Here is a 20,951-nt window from a genome sequence, read left to right as displayed (position 1 = left end):
GGGGGAGGAGCGGTTAGTAAGATGGTGCAGGGTCGCCAAAAACAACAGAGATGATGAGGAAAACAGGCAAATCAGAGAAGTCTTAATATTGGCGAAAACAAAATAGTGCAAGAAAGAGAAATGATTTTAAATTTTCATTTGGTTACATGCATCGTCTTTGGAGTAATATTCAACATAACGACTATTCTGAAGGTAAGTTTGTCATTTGTCATCGCAGTCAAGATGTCAGGAACGATGGGAGGATAAAATGCGACACAGGCTGTGAGCAGGTGTACATGGCATTAACCGTCATGGCTTCCTAAGCCACCAGGAAGCCACATTTTCTAGTTCTCCTGATGTTGCTGCTTCGGGTTCAAATATGGCGCAGCTTCCTGCATGCTTGTAGGATATTGTGCATCAATCCACAACTTCCCTGTCACATCTATTTCTGCAATTCTCTGATGATTCTCAGGGTACACACACACTGCGCTAGAGTACTGAATATTCCTTGAATAGAATATTTACTGTGCACAGAATACCAACTTATCTTTAGGGGTGTAAATAACAAGTTTCATCACGATAAGATATATCAGTTCTTTGGACAACGATACGATATTTGCTGCGATTTCGATTTGATTCATTCAGGGGCTTGCGATCGGCATGAGACAATATCATATGCCCATTTAACACAATCAGTTATATTCATATAAACTCACAAAAGGACACTAAAATATGATTTGACATGTTTATTAGTAGGAAGGAGGTGCGCTTGGACGGAAATGATGACACAGACTTGCCATTGGAACTTCAAAATAAAGGCGTATCTTAAAGATTGACGATATGTATCGAAGATTTCAGGTTGCATCAATGATATTGGATTGTTGGTCATTGAATCGACATATCGATCCAGATCGGTGTATCATTACACCCCTAATTATTTTTTATTTCATATTTGCTGTTGCGATATAATATATATTTTAAAGAATATTTTTTTATAAAGAACAAAACTAATCGCCAAAAGGAAATGCCACCAAATGCCACCTTTAACGTCATATTTATTGTTATTTAGTTACTCAATAAAACATATACAGATATATACAATATGCAGGAAAACAGACGACTGCACTTTACATATTATTAAAAAAAGAAAACAAAAAAAAAAATCAGTTTGTAAATTGCCGTCACAGTCCTCCATCTATTGTTTCAGAAATTCAAATTCAACAGAAGCTTTAAAGATTACAAGATTGCCTAACACACAGCAAATTTTTCTCTTATTATACATGTGCAATACCAATAGTCTTTTTTTTCAATTCCCTTATTAAACAATCCCTTGACCTCCATTTTCAGTTCCCATTGGCTGAATTGTACTCAAGCGGTTGAGCTTGTGAGGTCGATAGCAGAGGTTAGAAGAGAAGAGGGAAAGTTGTTCTTGCCGATAAAAATAATAAAGAACTCATAAATGATTAAGAGCAGCAAATGATAAAGTTTAAAATGTTCTTTGACAAGGAGGGGGAAAAGTTGTGTGTTCACAAAAAAAACAAAGTTGAGTTACATTCATGCAAAATTCCCCCTCTTCCTATCTTCCTCTAGTTCTGCCTCTTCTATTGAAACAGTAGGCCTCATTTGAGTGTGTGTGTGTGTGTGTGTGTGTGTGTGTGTGTGTGTGTGTGTGAGGGGGAAATCTCTATATTTCTGTGTATATTAGGAGACTGTAAATTTAGGGGGCAGATTTTGGGCAGCAAACAGTAGAGTAGCCTTTAATGGGAGGATAATTAGAGCTGTAACCAGAGCTGAGATGAGAGCATGCCGGCTGTAGTAAGCAACAGACTAAAAGCCATGAGATGACGGTCGCATCACAAGACTCAACGCTGGTATACAATCAGAGCCAATGACAACTGAATATCTCTTCTTCTTCTTCTTCTTCTTCTTCTGCTTCTTCTGCTTCTTCTGGTTTTGTGTTCTCCTCCTTTTGACATTTCTTTATTTTTCTTCAACAAAGAAAATAAAAGAGAAAAAAAAATATTGATTTGAGGTTTTCCAGATGTGGGCATTGTTGGGTAGAGCCCGCGCTGAATTGTCCAGCAGTATGTGAGAGAGTGTCCTAAAGTGTGACTGCATGTATCAGGAAAAAACATGGTATTTGCATGTGTGTGTGTGTGTGTAAGTGTGTGTGCGTGTGTAGGTGTGTAGGTGTGTGTGTGTGTGTAGGTGTGTGTGTGTGTGTGAGAGAGAGTGAGTGTCTGTTTGCGTTTATGAGTGTAAATGTCTTTCTGTCCCTGAACAGGCAGGAGCTGCTCGCAGTTGCCTCATCAACACTTTATCATCATCATCATCCTCATCATCATTATTTGTCTCTGAAGCTCGTCTTCGTCTTAATCTTCTCTGCGTCTTCCTGCTGGGCCTGCTTTTTCGTTCAAGTCAGTGCCGCCACAAATGTCCCAAATCGGTTGGAGATATCAGAGTGGAGAGAGCGCCAGGACGAGACGGGCCCCCCTCGGCCTTTACTGTCCCCCAGCTCGTCTGTGCAGTGGACGGACAGGCACTGCAGGTGGTTCCCTCCGCTGCTCCCTCCTCCTCCTCCGCCTCCTCCTCCACCTCCTCCACCTCCCCCTCCTCCTCCTCCTCCACCACCCCCAGCTCCTGGGGCCCCGGCTCCAGCCTTACTCTGGGACAGCTCTGATTCTGCAGACAAGCACAGAGAGGAAAAGGTTAATTAAGACAGTGTACAAAAAAAATAAAATAAACAACTTCAAGCGAATTGGCATTCTCCGATACAGATGAAGCATTTAAAATACACACTTTTAATTAAACCAGTGTCATTTTCACTTCCCACTCTAAATCTGCACTGTGAAATGAATTCAACACTTTTCCACCGCCCCGTCAATACCACCACCACCACCACCCGAAAAGGAGGCTGTAAGCAAAGCTTCCTCTGCTCACACTCCACCTCCTCCTCATGCCCGATATACACAAGTGAAAACACACACACACACACAAACATACATTCATTTGCTCCCAGTCAAGCGTGCAAATCTAGAGCGCTCCTGCATGACCTCCGGTCAGAGGGTCAAAGGGCGCTGAGAATACTGGCCTTTAACCCTGCTTGACCCAATTTAGTGGTATAATGACCACGCCACGGTATCGACCCTGTGTCACCAAGGTGTGGGGCCTCACATTAAATGGTTGCACCAAAATCCATACACAGGTTGATTATAAGTCATATAAAAAAATAGTAAATGCTGACGTCTGAGATGCTTCACATATGGAGAAAAATCACTTTGTGCCGCGTAACCAAAAAATTAGTCGCGGGGAGAAGATTGACGAGGACAGGAAGTGCTTGGCTAAACTATACATAAAAGCGCAGCGTCACACTTCATCTGCTGAGAGACATGCTGAGGGGAGAAGAGGGCAGAAATGAAGGAAAAGTTTTGAAGACACAAAATACAACAGGGGAAAGAGACACACAGCAACTAGGAGAGAGGTAATGTGTGTTGCGACACTAGTGTTGCAGCGTGTGCTTTGGGTTTTGCCTCCAAGGAAGCCCAAAGCGCAGGGAAAGCGTGTGTGAAGATGTTAGGGATCCCTCGCTAAAATCAGTCCGCTCATCTCCTCACCGCACAAAATCTACGCCTGCCTTGCTCCGTGTGGATGGTGAGCGGATCAGTGCGCTGCACAAAGACACAGAGCTTTAAGGTGCAGGGCGTCTTGAGTGTAGAGACAGGCAGAAAACAGCTCTGACAAGCTGAGTTACATGTGTCAGAGAAAGGGGAGAGGCTGTGATAGACGACACAGTCTGGGCACAGAGGCTGCAGATCACAACACTCCAGTCAGTCTGCTGCTCACCTGAGAGAAGCGACGCTCCGTATCATCCATAACCCCCCCTTTTTTTCTTTTTAGCTCATCCTTCTCTGCTACTTAAACTGTTTTTATTTTGTTTTGCGTACTGTTTTCATCTCCCTCCCTCTCTCTGCTTTCACAAACCCAGAGGCAGCAGTGACACAGTGTTAACAAAACACAGCCGGGGAAGAGAGAAGGCCGACCCAAGCCGGGCAGCTAGGACAACCAAGAGAGGCAGGCAGACATGCAGGCAGTGAGGCAGGCTTGCCCCCCAGCCTGTCTGGGCTGCGACCACTGGAATGGAAAAGTGGGGAGGGGGGGATTTGGTAAAAGGTCAAGCAGCCAAGCCTCCCGTTGCTCCCTGTTTCGTTTGTCTCTCTGACTGCCGGTCTCTGTAAATTTCTCTTTCTCTCTATCTCCATCTCCCTCCCAAGGACTAGCGACATGGTGGAAGTGGGGGCTGAGGGTGTAGGGGGAGAAATGAGGATTTAGAGCAGTGTTGGTGGTGGCGGTGACAAGATCTAACATTCGCCAGAGGGTCCAGTCATACACCTCAGCATGGCGGATCCCCACCCCCTGCCAGTATCAACCCCCCCCTCCACCCACTCACACTCCCTCTTCCCAGCGCTGTGCCCTCCAGCAGCCGCCAGCAGCTCATGCTAGCTGGGCACAGCAGGGTCCGCACCGGCCTGAATAGGCAGCCAAGCGTTCCCCTGGCTCACTGCTGACACACAGCAAACTGACAACACGCACAGCCGAAAACACACAACACGCCAACCGCTGCCGCCGCCGCCGCTGCCTCCGCCGTACCCACACCAGCCCTCAGCTGCTGCTCCACATGCGCACACACACACATACATACATACATATGGACGTGCACACACAATCCCAGCTAGACACGTCACTCAGTTTCAACGCAAGGACAAGAGTGGAAAATACACTGAGAAGAAAATACACACAGATCAAATTACAAACTCTCTTTTCTTGCACACACTCACACAAATGTATTGCTTGTATAATCCCAGGATTCATGTTCAGGTATGAGCTCATATAAAAACAGGACTTTTTTAAAAACATATAAACACAATTTAAGAAATGCTGTAAAAAGGAAAAATATATATATATATATTTCTGAATGGGCTGTTTGTTACAATACACTGTTCATTTAACAGCAAATGCAAAATCCACCACTTGTAAAATAAGCCAAACATTTGACCACCACAGGATTTAAAATATCACCTAGTATTACAGGGTAGCCAAAGGGGGATTCAAGAGATGTGATTTTTTTATGGAAAAATCAAGACACTACCCTTAAATTGTAAAAGCATTATCCATGGCGGCGCATTCCTTCAAAAGTGGAAGCGGCAGTGTGAAATTCTACATCACACAAGTCTAAATCCCAAATCACCATGACATTTTACAAGCAGGGAAATCGTTTTTTATATATATAATAAAGATCCATCTTGTTATGGCTGCTCATTGACTAACGCAGAATTCATATCCACGGTAATATCTCAATAATGGCCTATTCATCTGAGGGGGAACAAGTGCTTAGCATCAACAAGCGAGGGGGAAAATACCTAATAAAAAAGGGAACAGTAACAGCGCGAGCAGCTGCGCCGAGCCACAAATACACCTAAATATCCTTAACCACATTACAGCCAGACAAGATTACCACTGTGATGTGTTAAGTAAATACGGAATTTAATGTGATGCACTTATATCACTATATCTCTCGCCCCAAGTGCAGTACTTTGTTATTTAGTGCCTGGCGATGATGCTCACACACACACACACACATACACACACGCACGCACACACAGCAGTGGGGTTTTGGAGCCGTCTCACAGACGCAGCCAGAGACGATTTACAGAGATGAGTAGAGCTTCGAATGCCATGAAGGCTGGGAGCACACACAGCGCACAGCTCCGGTTGTCTGGATGACACCAATGTGTCTGGGAGCTGACGGCCTGACACGGGTTTACATGTCATATCACACACACTCGACACACTCCGAGCAACGCATGGGAGGTAAACAATGGCTGCTCGGAGACCGTGTTTTCTAGCAATTTAATAATAAGTGTTACAGCGTGCAATTATTTTTTCAATTAAGCCTACAAAACAACAAAATAATAACAGAGAAGCTGACACCGATATTGTGCGTATTTGTAAAAATAAACAAGTAGGGCAGAGAAGAAGCTGAATGAAATAAGTTCCTCAGAGCCGTCACATTGATTTCCCAGGCTCCAGAATCCCATGCGGCAGGCCTCTCTGCCCTTTCTATCCCGAGCTCTATACTTCCATGACGACACTTCACCTTTGACCCCGTGCTCCGGAGGGCGCGACCCCGTCCTCTTTAAACACAAACCGGCCCAATCAGGAGGCTCCGCTTCGCTGACAAAAACACCCAAAGGCCTGCGCTCCTATGACAGTGTGTGACATCAGGTCAGATTCCTTTAGCATAACAACTAGCACCACTATGGCCTTGTGAGAGGATTCTGTCTTTGTCAGCACAAAACGCCCCGTCACAATCCACAGAGAGAAAGTCGGATTCAAAAAAAAAAAAGTGGGGGCAGAGAAAAGGTCTGATACGGAACCAAAGAAAACATCTTCTCTGGAAATATAGCAACTTAAAGTTTTCCCATATCATCTCAGACAGTGACAGGACACGTCTGCCGAATACGTGAGCCACCGAGAAAATCAAATAATGTCCCTTAAGTGCAGTTATGTTGAGTTAATGATGTATGTGGGGGCTAACAGAGGTATTGCTCCAGCCCAGGTATCCCCTGCCTCAGGGTGGGTACTGACCGTTCCCTCAGAGCAGGGAGGATATCTAGAGGGAGCGAGGGGGGACGTTTCTCACACAGGGGTTATTTTGGTTTGAATTTCCTCTCTGTTGTTCTCTGGCCTGCAACATAAAGGGGGAAAAAACTTGCCCAGGCAGGCATTGCCCCCAGCATTCGTTACCTTCTCTTCAGCAACACACCCATTCCCATCCCCTCAAACTCATACCCACACACACATATATATACACACCTCCCCCTCTGGCCACAAGTGCTTAGGAAACCAGACACAAATCAGAACATGGGAAGTGATTTAGTGCCTCCTTCATAACTCACAACCATGTCCAGGACCTGTCCAGGATGTCGTCCAAGTCGGTGACATATTGATCTACTTCGCTGTCTCTATTTTGCTTCAGCACAGTGCTGCTGCAACACTTTGTGTTTTCACCTTTTTGGAAAAGGTCAACCGCATGTGAAAACAGTTACGATTTTGAGGTTAGAAGCACATGCATGACAGAGACATTTGTTTTAGATGAAAGTAATAGTCGGGGTAATTATTATCAATTATGTTCCAGGAGATGCAAAAAAAGTTAAAAAAAAAAAAGGTAATTTTAATCATTGTAATTAAATTAAACTTAAAAATGATATTCTCTATTTCATCTTTTGCTGTTGTGTGTTATAGTTATTTTAAATAGATAAAGATAAATATGTTCTTAAAACTCCCACACAGACTGAGAATGAACAATAGTCATGGAGTATGAAACTGATGGAAAACAATGTTTTAAATTGAATTATTTTCTCTTCCATACATGCAAACGGTAGCTATTACCCAGCCACTCGCCTCGTGAGCGAAACTACAGATGTTCTCTGAAAAAAAACTCTATCTCTCTTACTTTCTACTTCACTCCATCAGTCTCTACTTCTGTCACCCAGGAGAAACAGCTCCGGTGTCATAACCCATTTGTCAATTGCTCAATACAAATTAAAGGCGTCTGACGACTACCTGTATGGTTAATAACATAACCGCTGCTGGCAGCGTGACAACACCTACACCTCTGAAAACACACACACACACACACACACACACAGCTTTTAAAAGCCGTGCTTGTATCCCGGGGAACATATGAATGAACCCAGGACACCTTTCAAGCGCTGCTTTTTTTTTTCCCCTCGTGTCTAGTCACTCAAGAAGACAGTGGCCATTTGGAGGCACGTCACATACATCCACGATCGAAGGGTCTGAAACTCCTCGTTCTGTGCATCTCCCAGTCAGATAAACTCAGCTTTCCGTTCCCTGCTGCATCCGAGGAGAATATTTACCACATGCTGAGACAAGTTTTATTTTATTCTAACACCCTTCCCCAGGGAAAACAAAACACCGGATGAGCTGCTAGTTTTTTGAAGAGTTGAAAATCCAGCAAGGCCTGACACCTTTGTTCATCTTTTTTCTCTCTCTTCATCAGTCACAAGCTTCTTTAATAGGCTTCCTTTGACTGTCACTAGTGCTCAATGTCTTGCAAAAAAAGCCCGAGTACATGGAGCACACATGCACACGCATAGCATAATGTAACAAACACGAATACACACACTCGCAAAAATTCTAGACGCTTTAAATGCATGATAGGCGCTTTTCAGTCCCGCACTATTTAAATTACAAGTCAAGTAAATACTCTTAAATATTTTTCAACACATTAGAATTAAGTGAGCGCGTTCCACCGAGCGAGACACCTGAAGCCGTGAGCCTGACACCGAGTCTAAATAAATCAAACTTTATGTCTACACCTGACAAATCCACACTATCAAGTTGCAGTGTCTACAAACCTGCCCTTCGTCGTACACTCACATGCACGCCAGCACACAAACATACAGCGAGAAAGTGTTTTCTGTGTCCACATCAGGGACGATTTTGCTCAGGAGGACGTTAGTTTGCTCTGTCATTACAATCATGTACTTATGTTGCTGAACTCAGCACTTGTAGACATAAACTAGCTGTTCTTTGTGGCCGCTATGAACCCGTCAATAACAAAGTCAACTTACAGGAGTTGCCCGAGGATGAATTATGACTTTTGGAAACAATATTACCGAGGCTAATTGCTATGATTATCATAATGATTATCATTACTGCAGTGCGGGAGTGTGCGAGGGACTTGGTGGATGTGTGTTGTTGTAAAAAAGTCAATATGAAACACCTTGTAATGACAGGTAAAGAACATAGACTGCCCCGAGCTGTTTTTTTCCACATTCAAGCATGTGCCAATCACTTTCTCCTTATTTTTTTTTTTTTTTTAGAAAAAAGGAAATAGAAATTACTGGTGTGATTTGTGGGGTTGTTGTCGTGCTGAAATGTCAAAGGCAGCCAGTCTCACAGGATTGTTCTCCATGGTGGAATATCAATACGGCTCTTTCAGTGGATTTAAGTGCTTTCTAGTAGGTGTGATAAGATGCAAGTTCCCTCTTTTCAAACCTGTCAAAGTCAGAGCGGAAAGAGATTTGATCATGATTAGAGCTGTTTATGGGCTGATTATTGAGAGTGAAGAGTGAAACTATTCCACAGGGTCAACTGTGAAGTGTTTTAACTGCTGATTAAAAAAAAAAAAAAGTAAGTGTGTATGTGGCAAAAAGTAAAAATAACTGAATCACTTCCTACGCCTGCTGGTTTGCCTGTTATCAAGACTGCGCACGAGTTTCCAAATGAACCGTCGGCTTCTGGCTAAGATATACACAAGAGAAGGGAAGAGGAAGAGCGTAAAATAATTTTTTTTTTATTTTAAAAAGGGGAAATAATATTAACTGACGCCGTACAAGGAAAGGTTGCTCGCATACACCTCTCCCCCTCGCCTCTGTGAGAGCACACGAAGAAGACGTGTTGCACACACGAGACTCTGCAGGCCATGAGCTTACAGCGGCAGGTAGAACTGTGCCTTGGTGAAAAACTTGAGCTACATGCTGTCACAGAGAGATGAGGCCAAATATGGGGTCCAAAGGGGGCCATTAGTGCAGCACGCATCACTTTAAACAGGCACACAGGGAGCACAGAGAGGGTGAGCTGGGATGCACTGGGTGGACAGACATCAGCTCCGAGAGCACAGCTCCTCACATTCAAACATTCAGAGGAAGTTTGCTAAATATGGAATTTTGTATTCGAATCATGGCAAGATTTGTGGCTCCTGTCGTCTCTACAGTGCTGACACAAACGCACCTGGCAACAAACTGATCTGAGGTCCCTCTGAAGTTTCACACAACTTCGCTTTATAGTGAAGCTGCACTGAGCGATGGAAACATTCACCTCATACGACCACGCTGACCTTTGACCTCCCCAGCTCTTTTACTTTCACTGCAATCTACTCATCTGAAGCAAACTCTTCTCCATCACCAAAATACACACAACACTATAATTCACCACTCAAGCAGTTAAAAGTTAACTTATTATACAACAGCGATTAAAAACACACTACCTAAAACACAACAAATAATACGCATCATGTAGTTCTCAGGACAAAATCTCACCAGAAACAGATAATCTCATATTTTTAGTCACATTGAGAACTGAGAAATCACTCAAAGTTCTGCTTATAATTATAATATATTTAATTTAAATGAATTTTCAATTACATTTTCATTTTTAATTAGGTATTAACAATACATTTTTTGGTGTTTAATCAATGTATTAATTACGGTTTATCGCTATTGAATTTAATAACCTGATAGAATGCTAATTGTTTAAAAAAGAAAATAATCTATGCATGGTTCAACAACACAACTGAGAGAGAAAATAATGCTGATGACAAAAGGAGTTTTGGGAAGTGGACAGAAAAAAAAGTCCTATCATATCATATCTACCACTTTAGACAGCTAATTTTCTTAGTCTATATTTCAGACTTATATAACCCTTCAGAATATTTCCACTGCAAAAAATATCTTAACTGGTTATGTCATCTTGTGCTGATGATTAAAATGTTATTTCAACTTATTATGAGTGAGAAAAAAAAAAAATTCCACTGTCACTGGAATTACATCAATTAATTTCATCCTAATGAAAATGATCATCTTTTAAGAATTTTCTTGACCAAGCTACATTAAGTTAATGCTAATGGACTAATGAATTGGCCTAATTTAGTGTCACTGACATTATCTCCCTAATGGCAGAGTTTTTCTTCACTAGACTGAGGACTAGACTGACTGGCAGAGGTGGATATTTTTTTGCAGTGTGCAAAGCCTGTGGGATGCTGGCTCTTATGGAACTACACTGTGGGCTATGACTTATCTTAAATTATTATGTTATTTTGCTCCCTTCTGTGTAGCCTAAGCATCAGATTCAATCTCGAAATCCCCCTCCCCTCCCAAATACACCTCCACCCTTTTTTTCATCTTTGCTGTCTGAAGCACTCAAATGAGAAACTGTCAGGAGCCGTGATTTGTGCTAACTAGCTATCGATCGCTCCAGAGCTGCATGCCTCGTGTCCATGCAGGGAGGGCTGAGAGAGGAGAGGAGAGGAGAGGAGAAGAGAGGAAGGAGAGGAGAGGAGAGGAGTGGAAGGAGAGGAGAGGAGAAGAAGGAGAGGAGACAGGAGATAGGAGATAGAGGAGGGGAGAGGAAATGAGAGCAGAAATCAGACTATTCTGCTTTTAAATACCTACTGATTTTTATGAATTTATAATATTAAACCTGCTATCAGCCCCAGAGAAATTAAAACAGTGAGAGCAACAGGGTGACTGCTTATCAGTGTTGGGTTTCCGGCTCAAAAGAATACTCATTAATCAATATCAAAAGTGATGATGTTAGGCTACTTATCATCTCCTGGCATCAGTGGGCTTTTTCTTTTGTTTTTTTTGTCATCCATGCTCTGTTATTTTATTTATTTATTTTTTACACATATATATATATATATATATATATATATACATACACGTGTATAATATATATATATATATATATGTATATATACATATATACATATATATATATATATATATACATACACGTGTATAATATATATATATTATACACTTATATATTATATATTATATATATAAGTGTATAAGTGTAAGAGTATATATATATATCTATATATATAGATATATATATAAATAAATTAGTAGAACTGGGTTACCAATTTTGTAAATGATCATGGGAACAAAAAAAAGCCACAATGTTCAATGATCTTGTCATTTGTCCTGTAATTTAGCTGAGGACCAGTGGAGTCCAATTAGGAGGAAAACAAATAGCTGCAAGTGAACTGTAGCTGATAGTTTTGATCATTGTGGCTCAAATTAAAATGCTCACTGCTTGTTATTTTTCTGGTGATGTTATAATTGGGTTGACCTGTGATATAAGTCTGCTTCATCAGTTACAGTGCTGCTCGTTGGAAGTAATGGCATTAGTGTTAGTGCCGGACACCCTGAGCTCAGTGAGGCTCATATAAACAATGCGCTGCGCCTGCATGGGCTCCAGACTCGGCGCGCGCACCCGCCCCTCTCTGCACCCGCACCGCTCAGAACAAAGAGGCGCTCGAGACGCGCTAGGCGCTCTCCACAATTATAGCCTATATACATCCACATGACTATATATCCATACATCCATATTATTATATATATCCATACAGCCACAGGCCTGTCGGGAGCTTTAACCCTGACAGTGGGGAGCTCTTCCACATTTTCTTATGTTGCAACGTCAAAACATTTCCGTCTGCTGCTTTGGTTTGAAATGATTTGGAAATAACCAACGTTAAAAAAAAAAAAAGTAATAATAAAATAAAATTTAAAGACAAGAAATGTTAAAAAGAAATAAAATTATAAACATATAAATAAAACTAGCATATTCTAGTACATAAACTCGCCTAATTCTGCAATTGTAATGCACACTAATGCATGCAATTCGTTTTCTATTCAAATTAAAGCACACAAAATAATATAATAATGAAGTAGTAATAATATTAATAATAATAATAAAAAATATTATTATTATTATTATTATTATTATAGGAAGAAGAATTAAAAGAAGAAACTAATCCGCAGCAACGTAACAGTAAAATAGTTCATCTGCATTTAGATTTAAGAGTCACCATAAAAACAGAAAAACTACTTGTAACCATGAACCTCCATCTGCACACTGTAAGATCTCCGTCCTCTTTGCCTTTAGGCCAGAACATTTTACATTTTCCTTGAGAAACTTTATATTCTATCCTAAATACTGCCAAAAATATTTTTACACTATAAAAGGTATGTTATAATATTAATAAATTATTTAAAAAGACAATAATAAATAATAACACATTTCGTAACAATAATAAAACTGCAATTTTAAACTAGATACTAAATCATATTAAAAAAAAAAAATTCTAAATTAACTATTTCCCACGTTAAATAAATTTAAAAGTATCTGTATTCATTTCACCATGCCATCTAATCCTTGAAATCCTGTCCTGCCAATCTCAAATCAATCGTCGCTATTATCTCATGGTAATAACAAAAACAAACACGGAACAAGACGAGGGAAACCCCGCTGCGTTCAACGCATATCCTCAAAAAAAAGCTATTAATCTTCTCAATGTAGTTGTTCACCCTGAAAACCGAGATAAAGAACCGCAGGAAATGTTGACTTTACTTGAGCTCTCCTTTTGAAGAAACCAAGAAAAATACATGCAGTCGTAATGTTGACTTTGTTCAGTCAGATGGCATTTAAAAAGTGCTCCACTCTGGAAATATCACTTTTACATTCTTCAACACGCAGCAATTTAACAAGAAAAATACCACATAAATCTTCTTTTTTTATTATTTTCTTTGTAAAGACTTGAATGGCGCTGCCATTAAATTTATTATCTTCCTATAGGCTAAACCTCTAAAATCCAAAGAGCCTAGTTAAACAGAGACGGCTGCTTTCTGGCGCACAATATGGACAAAAGGTTCTCAGCGTTCCTAGAGCTTTTTACCTCTTATGCATGTCATGTTACACTGCATTTCACATCAAAATAAGAAGCATTTTAAGGAAGAAAACTAATTTTATGAGCAAAAAATGGATCAGGTAGTGTGTTGCATGTGTGAGACACACAGAGGGTGAGAGGAAGAGAGAAAGGAAAAAGTGGGTGAAATATAACCAAAAGGAATGAGTTTCATTTACCTTCTTTGCTGTTGTTTTGGCTCTTATTTTTTTCCCATGGTCCCATGGCCTTGTCATCCTCTGACCCGTCCATCATGGCCTTGTCACTGGGCACGTACCAGGTGGCGTGCTGCTCTGCCATGAGGGTGTCAAGGTCAATAGTGCCCATTGAGCCCTTCCCAGCATCCGGGCTGCAGCTTGCCAGCTCATTGTCTCCGTTCTGTGAGGGACAGTCGCCATTCTTCTTGCCATTCTTCATGGCCAGGGGCTGGTCCTCAGAGATACTGAACTGCTGCCGCTGGAGCTGGATCTGGGCCTGCAGGATCTCCAGAGGATGGATGTCTTCCTGGCCAGAGGTGCTGGATGGGGTGCGTACCTGCTCCACCCCGGGAGTGCCCGGGTGGCTCACCCCACTGGACCCTGTGGCCCCACCAGCGTTCAGTCCGTAGCTGTCTGGCGGCGAGGTAGTATGATTGTTAATGCCCATGCCGAGGGGCTTCTGTCCATTTATCAACCCGTGGTCGCTCCTCTGCATTTTGGGTGAGCCGGTGATCATGGGGCTGCGATTGGGCTTGGTGGCCGAGGCCCCTCCTGCGTCGGAGCTGGAGGACACCTCGTCCTCGTTGCCGTAGTGGGTGCTGACATCGTCAGGAAAGTCCACTCGTGGTGAGCTACTGTCAGACTTGGCGACACTTTGAATGCCACTGTCCAAAGAAGACATGAGGTCGGCCTGGTCCCCCAACATTAGGTCGCCTCCTTTTCCCCAAGAGGGTGATTGGAGGTGTTTCTCGTGGGGCGTTCCCCCACCCCTCTCCCCAACGCCAGCAGAGGGGGTCTGCTGGCCTGGACTTACAACAGGGTTACCATTGTCAGGGGAAAAAAAAATTCCAGGGCTCACATGTCCACTGTCTCTTTTTCTCCTGCCTCTCCCTCTCCCACTCCCTGTTGTTGCCTTCCCCTCACTGCATGGGGTAGCGTCCATGTTGTAATTTGGGGAGAGGGCACTGGCTTCCCCCTGCACCGTCTGGCTTTGACTTGCAGGCTTAGAGTTGCTATTCCCAGTGCCAGGCATCTGGCTGTTCTGGGAAGTGCTGCTCTGAAAATATTCAGGTCCAGCACTGCCAGTCCCATTAGATGTGCTGCTATTAATGTCCTGCTCTGTCTGACTCAGTTTTCGCTTGCCCTCATTTTGGTTCTTCTTGTTGAATGTTACGTTAAGATTGGGGGCCCCTAGGCTAGCGATCATGTTCTGGCAGGCCGTGGAAAGGGCCGCCAGGCAGCTCTGGCCGAAAACACTGTCTTTAGCGCTGGTTTTGCTGAAGTTCCCGAGGGACAGCGCTCCGAGCTTACTAACAGACGCCCGCTGGCCTGGGGGGAACTCAGACTGAGGAGGGTAGCTCCCTGGTGAGGTGTTCACCCCCTGGGGAGCACTGTGGGCCGGCCCCTGACGGTTAGCCCCCCCATAGGGAAATGTTGGCTGAGCTCCCATTGGAGGTGCGGGGAAGTCAGCCGGCCGCCTCTCCGCCGGTGCGTTCGGGTGCCCCGTCCCCGCTCCTGGAGACTGCATTTGTGAGAGGTTGCCCATGTTGCCGCTGAATTGTGAGTGCATGCCCGGGGAATGGAGAGCCTGTACATGCCCATCTCCTGGTATTCTCATGGGCTCCTGCATGCCCATGCCTGGCCTAAACATCATCCCAGCCCCGTTCTGCTGTAGCCCCATGTCATGGGGCCCTGATTCATTCCCCGCTCCACCCATACGCCGTGACATCATCTCCCCTGGTGGGTGGGACCCTTGGAACCAGGAGTTCTCCTGAGTTACATGAGGATTTTGTCCATCAATGTTGGGCATCCTGCCACCATTCTCCCTGTCGAAGCCAGGCTGGGGCATGCTCCCGACCGGGCCTCCGTGAGCCATTGGGCCGGGAGGTACATCGCCGTGGTGACCCAGCTGCTGCAGACTGGGCTGCCTCATCCTCTGCTGCTGGTTGCGAGAGGCCATTTGTTTTATCATCATAGCTGCATTCTGCCGCTGCTGCAGAGACTGCTGCTCGGGCCCCGGATGCTGCAGGGGACCCGGTGGGAAACCTTCGCTTACAGGTGGGGTGAACTCTCCAGGCAGGCCGGGATAGGCCGAGGGAGAGAGGTGGTTATCCATACCACCACACCAGCCCTCACCGCCATGTGCATTGGGAAAGTCAAATCTAGGCCTTTTTGCCATGTTCATATAAGGAGAGTCAAAGTGTTGCAGCCTCTGATTCGGGGGCTGCTGGGAGGGAGGGGGAGCTGGCTGTTGCATATTAAACATGGGGTCCCCATAGGGGTTCAGACCCCTATTTTCCAGTCTGTGAATGGGATATTCAAACTGGTTGTGTTGGCCAGGCATCATGACCCCTCCGTCCAGAATGTTAGGGTTAGTGGAGCCGGGCTCAGCCTGAGGGGGTCGGGGGAGGCCAGGGGGGCATGAATTCTGTCTGGCTATCAAGCCAGCCTGTTGTTGCTGCTGCTGCATGAGAGGATGCCTCGCGTTGACCCCCGGCTCCATTCCCACGGGCACCTTCCGGCCGTTTCCAAAACGCTCAAAAAACACTCCATGCTGAGGCTGCTGGGGCTGTGGCGGGGGCGGCTGGTGTCCTTTAGAGATGCCCGGCATACCTGGTGTCCGTGGCATGCCAGGGTTCCCTGGGAAATTACTGCCGGGAACAGGCCTTCCTGGGCCAAAATGGGGTAACTGAGATTCTGATTCTGATGGGGAAAATACATGTACATCAAAATGTCCAGATGGAGGCTCACTTGGGAAGTTATACTCTAATCCCTCCACAGCTCCCTGGTTGGGCATCCGCCGAGGCTCCAGGCCGTGAGACTCGGAGGAGGAGGACGAGGAGGATGGGAGACCGTGGAAGGATGCTGCTCTGTTGGGCGACTGGTCCAGGGGTAGACAGGGAGCAGGCACAGCATGGCTGCCACTGGGAGGCCCGTGATGTGTAAAGTCAGGCATGTTACCAGGCCGCTGCTGCTGCTGCTGCTGCTGCTGCTGGGGAAAGCCATCCCCTGCCTGTCCCTCAGCGAGAGGATCAAATCCTTCTCCAAAGCCCTGCTGTGGTCCCATGCCATTGTTGTTGTAGCCCATTAGCCTGCCACCATGCAGGCATGAAGACCCCGGCTCTGGGCCCCCAAAATTCCCACTGAAATGAGGGTGAGGTTGGTGGGGGTGAGGTTGATGGCCATGAGGATGTCCTTGATGAGGTTGTTGGTTGTTAAAAAATCCATGCATGGGTCCTTGCTGCTGCTGCTGCTGCTGCTGAAGTCCTCCTCCTGCATGCATGTCCGAGTGGCCCCTGGGGTGGAAGCCCCCATACTGCTGCTGCTCTCCGTTCATGTTCATGTTGAGCCCGAGCATCTGCGGCTCGCTCAGAGGGCCCATGCCGGCTTCCACGGCTCCAGGAGGGCCTCCAGAGTGAAAACCTGCTGGGCTTTTATAATGGGAGCCCATGTTCAGTCTCGGTTGGCTTATGTTTCTCTCTGACTGGCCAGGGTTTCTGCTATTAATCTGAGAACCAAACTGCTCCAGCCCAAACATACTCCTCTGCAATCAATCCCACATGACGGCCAGTTTGCCAGACATTGGCAACCACTGTTTGTCTTGTTTTTCTCTGTCTGTCCCCAAAAGCAAAAAAGCTAAAAAAAAAAAAAAAAAAAGATATACAAGAAACTATTCAAATGTTTGTTTCACTCTACTGATCAAACTGCTTTATCTTTTTTTAAATGTTAAAACTCATCAACTTGAGTTCTCATTGTTGTGAATTTTTGTTTTTTAACTTCTCCAAGGAGGACAGACTGTGTCCAAATACTGTGTCCAAATACGCACCTAAACTGTGTCCCTGCTCCTGTATTTATGCGTGCACTTGACTGCTCTTCTTTTTTCTTTTTTTTTATCTTTGACTAAGCAAACAAATATAAAACACTGTTATTTAACTTGCTGCATGAGTGACCTACCATATTCCACAAAGTTTTTTTTCTGTGCGCATTTCTTCGGTGCGAACATGACACAAAAACTAACAAACTCAAAAAAGGAGAAGGAGCGCAGGAGAAGAATTGGAGCGACCGAACAGGGAATATGGCAAATTACTATCAGCTAATTCATTATTCCAGTCCAATGTAACAAATGTCCCAGAGCGACTTTTTTGTAGAAGGTCCCATACTGGAAAACAAGGGGGAAAAGGAAAAGTCCAATTGTGTTGTTAAAAACTATCTCTGGTGGCTTTGAGGAAAAAATATATTTCTTTAAATAAATAGTGCCCACTGATGTCCTTAGACAACTGCTGAGCAGGCACGTAGCCAAAAAAAGTCCAATTGATGGAAAAGTCCACAAAAACACAGATCTCCAACCCAGGCACCGGAGAACCGGAGCGTCCGACCGGAGCAGCGCGGAGTGCACTAGCCGCACTCCACAACCACTTTGCGGCTTGACAGCATCCTTCACCCCGCTGCCGGTCGCTCGGTCATGCGCCTTTTTTGCAGTGAAGCGCCTTTTTTTTCGCCTTAAAGAAGAAGTCCTCTCAGTGCGTGTGTCCGCTCCTATAACGTGTGTGTGCGTCCCTCCGGTTACCGAGTCCTGTCTTGTCTGGTGATGGTCTGACTGAGTGCACTTTTGGAGCAGATTCACAGATACACTCTCACTCCGCTCTGCCGCTTGGCGCTGTGTGAGATCAACGCGTCCAAGAGGAGCCAGCAACAAGTTTTGCATTTCTGCAGCCGCTTCCATCCACGAGGGCTCAGCCAATCAGGACGAGCGGAGAAAAGCTCCGAGGGGGCGGGACAAACGCTGTTAAGGTGGTCCAGGAGATTGGGTAAAAAAAATCAGATGGCTTTCACTTAAAATAGTATTCTCACATTAAAACCCAGCATCACATTTGAGCTGGTCTTGAAGATAATTATAATTTCTCCAAAGGGATCTTTTTTTTTTAATAATAATAATGTAATATTTTTTTATTCTTATTTTATTCTAACGTTTTTATCTATTCTTTTGTTATTATACTGTTTACTTGCACCAACAAAACCAAAGCAAATTCCTAGTGTATACCTCTTACACCTGGCAATAAACACGATTCTGATTCTGATTTGTTCTTAATACCACTGAATTGTTTTACAGGTGAGGTGAGTGAAACACTTTCTGCATCTCTCATATCCTCCACTGGAATAATGCTTGAAGTGAAATTCAGCCCTCTTCACCTATGATTGGATTAGATTGTTTTATGATGTCTTAGGTTGTTTTATAATTTTTTTTCTCAGGTATTGTCTTATTTATTGTAGTATTTATCAACTGTACTATTTATAGATTTTAAGGGCTGAGAGAGAGCCAGGGTAAAATGCATTTCATTGCATTTCACTGTACTTTTAAATGCATATGACAAATAAACTTGAAACTTGATGAACAAACTTTTTCTAGCCTTTGCACCCATCTCATCCACGCAGTGACCACTTCAGTGGACCTGCATCATCTCCTACTGCAACAACATATAATAATGCAATAACTTGATATAGTTCCACACAATAACAAGCAAACCACCAAATGTTGAGGATGTTAAATTTGTTCTCAGGTGTAAAATGAAAATAATGTGCTTTTGGCCTCAGTAGATTATAATGTAACCTAAATATCTGTGTCTGTTGGAATGAAAGTATAAAATAGACTAATATTATTAAGTGTCGCTCTAACCCCCCAGTGACCAATCAAACTCCAGTCTTGTATGTGAATGTGTCCCAAGAGGGAGAGAAAAAAAATCCTCCTTAAAAGACCATCTGAACTAAATCATGTGGATGATATTGGGCTTCGGTTCCGATAATCAATAGCATTCTCTTAGTATTACAGTCTGTAAAATAGAACAGTTTTCCAAGGCCAAATTAGGATCATTTACTTTACAGGTTAATTAGCTGTATAAACCTACAATGGTCGAGGTGATCTGTGCAAGGTTAAGTGGTGCAATAGCCTGAGATAAGACATTATAATTGTTGCAAATAGCCTCTTCATGTTCATGGGAGTTTGAGACAAAAGTCTCAATTTATAGTGTAAAAATGTCAGCCTAAATAATGTGTTCTGGTATAGTAAGACAAAATAACCTACTGTCTGATATATTGTAATGTTATGCCAAAGCTTAGAATTCTGCAGAGGCATGTTTCACATGTATTTATTGTTATTATTTATTGCTCTTTTAGTGTATTTATCATATGTGAATTTTTGGAATCCCTTGGATCTTTTCGTCAATTTTGAGAGTTCACATTCATTTTCCTGTGTAAAATTTAAACTACTTAAGAAAAATGCTAATAAAGATGTATTAAAAATATCCTACAATTAATCCAGGACTGTGTGTGTGTACGTTTGTGGGAATCTTGCCTCCTAAAATTAACAATCATTATTTTGGAATAAAGGGAACATATGGGATTACTGAACTCAATGCACTTCCATTCACCACCATGGATATTTACTTTAGTGAAATGAGAACACCACATTATCCTTTTCCCGACATTGTGGACAGTGGGCATTTAGAGAATCTGGTGTCAGACAGCTCTGTACCTTTGGGGGTGAAAACCAGGAGGACTTCTACCAAACAGACACAGTGCCACCTAGAGGCTGATCACCATCATGCTGAAGCATTCAGGGAATAGTTTTAGAGGACATGAGGCATGTAGCTCTAAACTGGTATACATGCTGTAAATACAATTTTTAAATTTGAATAGGAATCTATTGCAAATAAATACTACAATTGTGGCTTATAAAACCAGATAAAAACCATATATAACACTTGGGTGTGAGAGTGTAAATAGGGAGATAATTTACTAGTTATCAATTATGGTTTTGTAGAATCTGTTCTATTTTTTTTTAAACTGTCATATATTAAAGCAGTGCATTGTTTAATTATATATATATATTAAAAAAAAAACACTATGTCCAGTCTCACTGAATCCTGTTATTTTAAGGGAATATGAGGGAACATAATCACCAACTAATGTCAACATGTTTCCTTTTCTTCAACCACAGCTGAGGTAAATGTAAAGTAAATGTAACGCATGTGTATGATATTTCACAAAAAATGTCTTAGATTTGCAAATAGAATCAGATATTCTATACTACACTGCATTTTCAAATTTTATGGATGTCTCAGGTCATTTTTAGCCATAATGTGTGTAAAGAAATAACCAGCAGACTATGTGCTAGGAGGCGAGGGGCTGTATATGTCAGGGCTGAGGCTGGAGACAGGTCA

At 43.3% G+C, this 20,951-nt stretch overlaps 1 protein-coding gene across 1 annotated transcript; it reads right to left on the bottom strand.

Moving 5' to 3' along the window:
- Positions 1-1,017: 1,017 nt before the first annotated feature.
- mn1b (meningioma 1b) lies at positions 1,018-18,431 on the bottom strand. Its single transcript, XM_037777526.1, has 2 exons — positions 13,717-18,431; positions 1,018-2,661 (listed from the first exon to the last, which is right to left on the bottom strand). Exons 1-2 carry the CDS (start codon positions 17,270-17,272, stop codon positions 2,393-2,395), a joined length of 3,825 nt encoding a protein of 1,274 aa, XP_037633454.1. The 5' UTR covers positions 17,273-18,431; the 3' UTR covers positions 1,018-2,392.
- Between the last annotated feature and the right edge of the window lie 2,520 nt (positions 18,432-20,951).

The sequence above is a fragment of the Sebastes umbrosus genome, chromosome 8 (assembly GCF_015220745.1).
Source record: "Sebastes umbrosus isolate fSebUmb1 chromosome 8, fSebUmb1.pri, whole genome shotgun sequence".
NCBI classification, from domain to species: Eukaryota; Metazoa; Chordata; class Actinopteri; order Perciformes; family Sebastidae; genus Sebastes; species Sebastes umbrosus.
The sequence above is the reverse complement of the archived record's forward strand: the minus strand, read 5'-3'. Positions and strand labels throughout refer to the sequence as shown.

Bases quoted from the DNA above. Each gene is read 5' to 3' on its own strand.
- mn1b (XM_037777526.1), bottom strand. From the start codon at position 17,272: ATGTTTGGGCTGGAGCAGTTTGGTTCTCAGATTAATAGCAGAAACCCT. The intron at 2,662-13,716 runs GTAAATGAAACT...GCTTGTCTGCAG, and splicing joins CCAAAACAACAGCAAAGAAG to AATCAGAGCTGTCCCAGAGT.